We start from the raw sequence: 4,304 nt of genomic DNA, 5'->3' as shown, positions 1-4,304 counted from the left end.
TATTGCTGTTGTATCGTTTGCTAATTTATGTATAATGATAACAAAATGAGGCATTGGTTTGATCAGTTGATTGATTAACTGATTTAGCTACTTTAATTAAAAGACTTATTGTACAGTGTTCCATATAATTATAATATTAATGACATCTTATCTACTTGCCATCAAACATTCTCCCTCTACGCATACGCCTTTGGATTCATTGCCGCAAGGAGTACCGTTTATAACTTTATCAGCCAGACGATAACTAGAGGTTTCGCCTTTTCGCTTGCAGTTCAGTTCACACGGATTAGAGGCTGGAATGAAAAATGAATATTAATAAAAAAATTTAAAACTTTTAAGACAATTCAAATCATCTTTCTATCTATTATCGCTATTTTTATTTGATTATTTTTCAAGCTGCTTGCAAACATTGCTGTCTGCTATACATGCCTTTTAGTTACTTGTGTTACTATATAGTTATCATTCTACTATTCTGTATGTAAGATTATTTGCCAAACATTTTATTTTTTTTATGCTTTATTCTTCTGTCTAGTTTTCATTATAAATATGTTTTGGACACATTTTTTTTCTCTTTACACGTTTTGATTTTTCAGCAATAAATTTGTTCAACTAAAATGAGTTAAGATTGATTGGATTAAAAGTGGATTCATATTTAATCAGTTAAATGGTTGTAATTACACTTACGGTCGTAAAACGGCTCCCAAGTGTAATATTTTCCATGAAAAGGGTGGTTGTTGAAGCTTGCACACTGATGTTCTCGAAAATCGCGTGATCCTTCCGGGCATTTCTAAAGAACCAGAAAAAATATCAAAATAAATTTTTATTTCTGGTTACAGTTTCAGACGCATATACCTAGTTAAAATAAGTTAATTTATGTTGGTGTCATTGTTTTTACGATTTGTATAATGCTAATCAACTTTTAGCTTAAATCATGTACAGTAATTTAGCTAAAAGCTTAATCAACCAATATACAAATTGACGTTAAAATAAGTTATTTTATGTTGGTGTCATTGTTTTTTTTTTACGATTTGTATAAACTGGTAAAAGCGTAGCCCAAGAGTTGGCGGTGGGTGGTGAAGACTAGCTGCCTTCCCTCTAGTCTTACACTGCTAAATTAGGGATAGCCCTCGTGTTGCTTTGCGCGAAATCCATAACAAACAAACATTGTACATCCTGAAGAACGCTCTGGGTTATTTTCCTTAATGTAAATCCCTCAAGTATTGGAATGAAGGTACAATAACACCTCTATCCAGTTTCATATTGTTGGATCAATAAAATGTGAAAGTAGGTAGATGAAGAGTTACAACAGCATTGTGCATCCTGAAGAACACTCAGGGTTATTTTCCTTAATGTAAATCCCTTAAGTATTGGAATGAAGGTACAATAACACCTCTATCCAGTTTCATACTGTTGGATCAATAAAATGTGAAAGTAGGTAGATGAAGAGTTACAACAGCATTGTGTCATTCCTCCTGTGAAAGATTATCATTAATAGTATGGGTGTTCGACTTATGACTTCTAAATACACACTGATATAGAAATATTGACTTTAGATAGATATGTTACTGGGGTTTCAGAAGAACGCTTAAGTCAGTAAACAACCTGTTGTTCGAACAAAATTATACCCTCTTTCACCAAGCATAACAGCCTGTAATTATATTAAAGTCTTGGAACAGACAATCAAAACCCTATATCTTGACTGTACGAAACATCTTTGAAGCGATCTGGAAGAGTTAATTAGAATGTTTAGAATATCTTTCTAGCAGTGGCGCCAACCAGAAACATTTATTAAAGGGATGAGCTTCTCACAGTATTTTTTGTAATTATTTTTGTGAATTAGATTAGACTGAGAGGAAATATGAATTTTTCAACTTTATATAAATGAATCAAAAATATAGAGAGAGCACTAAATAAAAACTAATCCCTTCTGTGCGTCTCATTTAAAACTAATTAACAAGAACACTGAATAAAATACTAATCCTTTCTGTGCGTCTTATTTAAAACTAATTAACAAGAACACTGAACAAAAACTAATCCTTTCTGTGCGTCACATTTAAAACTAATTAACTAGAACACTGAATAAAAAATAATCCTTTTTGTGCGTCTCATTTAAAATTAATTAACAATAACATTGAATAAAAACTAATCCTTTCTGTGCGTCTCATTTAAAACTAATTAACAAGAACACTGAATAAAAAACTAATCCTTTCTGTGCGTCTCATTTAAAACTAATTAACAAGAACACTGAATAAAATACTAATCCCTTCTGTGCGTCTCATTTAAAATAATTAACAAGAACATTGAATGAAAACTAATCCTTTCTGTGCGTCTCATTTAAAATTAATTAACAATAACACTAAATAAAAAACTAATCCCTTCTGTGCGTCTTATTTAAAACTAATTAACAAGAACACTGAATAAAAAACTAATCCTTTCTGTGCGTCTCCTTTAAAACTAATTAACATTATATTTGTTTAAACGTTCTTCCAGATTTCCCATTTTTGATAGTTCTTCAGTTAAGGCATTTGTATTTTTAGATTAACCGCTGATCTCCAGTCGCCATCGACTGGCCGAGCTAATGAAACAAAAATAAAAATAAACCGCAATAGACAACTTATCGAAACACAGTTGAAAGTAAGACTACCAGAATAGCAACAACTGTTTAGAACACAGACATTACACGGTATTAAAACAGTAACCAATAAGAAGCCTTTCCTTCCACTCTTATGACTTCATATCTAGACACTTCCGAAAGATAGGATTATTTTAAGTAAAAAAATAATTTCCCATTGTTTCCTCGTTCTTGGTAAAATTCGTACTGTAAAATATCTGTAAACATGTAATTCATACTTCTAGTCGATTGGAATAATACCCTATTTTTTTAAGACAATCAAAGCAAGTTTCCAATTCAGTGTTTATGCTACTTATACGAAATTAAGTAATTTATTTTATAGGTAGACAGATAAAACAATTATTTGTTGTATAATTTTAATCACGAAAAAGTTCTTATTGTTTGAAGACCGTTTTGTAGAATGTTCCAGAATCACTATATACAATAACACTCACGCAAAGCCGTCGGAAACAAATCTTTCAGTCACGCTACGCAACAAACACTGTAATCAATTTTATAAACTCCAGTATTATTATACTTCTTTGCCATTCTAGAAACCAGTATAACAAGACAAATATAGGTTGATGACATTACAGCACAAAGATCACGTTTATTATTTGTAATTCCGATAATCAAAGGCTTTAATTTGAGTGGTGTTTGCAAACTGAAATAATTCTAATGCTGATTATAGTATTTTCTTTTTAATAGGCCAGGTGATATATGCTGTACAATCGAGTAGTAATAAATATAGCTAAAAAAAAAAAGATTCTCTGACGTATGCACGTATACCTAGTGATAGTTAACAGTAAAACATCTTGAGGTTCTTGTAGCTGCTAAACAAGGTTAGGTTGTCTGTAAACGTCATTCTCTATATTCAGTAAACACGCGATACATAAATGAAGTGGGAATTGTGATTAAGATTACTAAGTGTCTTCTGCAAAGTCCATAGTATTTTACGAACATTTTGCAAATTTTATTCGTACATAAAATCAGATCAAATTGAAAATTCACATTAATAACTTTGTCTAGAAGTGTGGTGCGCATGAGTAACCTTTAGCGTGGATGGTAGATGGCGCCACTTGATCACTTTATTCGAAAATTAGAGCAAAGCCACATTAGGCTATCTGCTGCGTACACTACGTGGAATCGAACCCTGGATTTTAGCATTGTAATTCCGTAGACTTGCCGCTATCCCTTAGGGGGACGCTGGAGACAGAAAGGCAGAAGTTGTATTTTGTACATAATCATATTTGTTTTACGTAAAATGTTCTAAATAGGTTGATAGTCATGTTACTGATGCTCATACTTTTTGAGAAATTTGTTAAAACCGGGACATTACTTATGTTGTAGATTCAGTCTTTACATGATACAACACAGATAATGTATACCTTCACACACTAGTAGCGCCACCTGCTCGTATACGTTGAATATTGTATTTTTTGAACGAAGTGTGTGCTACGCAAATCTATATAATTTAGTGCTTAGCTTTATTTATAAGATGTGGATGAATACAATACCTCAAAGATGTTAATGATTTGCTGCATATTGAATTTATTTCAAATGAACCATTTAACTTCAATGGATTCACATCGGAAATTAATACTTTTACGAAAACATTACCTAACTTCATCGATAGAAAAACTCGGCGTGTGATCGGTGAAGACCACAGAGCTAGCTATCTCTATATTAAGTG

The 4,304-nt window shown here is 32.0% G+C and overlaps 1 protein-coding gene across 1 annotated transcript in view; it reads right to left on the bottom strand.

The window, feature by feature from the left end:
• Positions 1-4,304, bottom strand: part of LOC106458309 (papilin-like) — a 77,993-nt gene that overhangs the window by 54,033 nt on the left and 19,656 nt on the right. Inside the window, exons 4-5 of the mRNA XM_022384492.1 lie at positions 685-787; positions 160-293 (exon numbers count right to left, since the gene is read on the bottom strand). Of these exons, the coding sequence (XP_022240200.1) occupies positions 160-293; positions 685-787 (237 nt within the window). The remainder of the gene's footprint in view (positions 1-159; positions 294-684; positions 788-4,304) is intronic.

Source organism: Limulus polyphemus, unplaced genomic scaffold (genome assembly GCF_000517525.1).
Source record: "Limulus polyphemus unplaced genomic scaffold, Limulus_polyphemus-2.1.2 Scaffold442, whole genome shotgun sequence".
In the NCBI taxonomy this organism is placed as follows: domain Eukaryota; kingdom Metazoa; phylum Arthropoda; class Merostomata; order Xiphosura; family Limulidae; genus Limulus; species Limulus polyphemus.
This window is presented reverse-complemented; position numbering and strand designations above follow the sequence as displayed.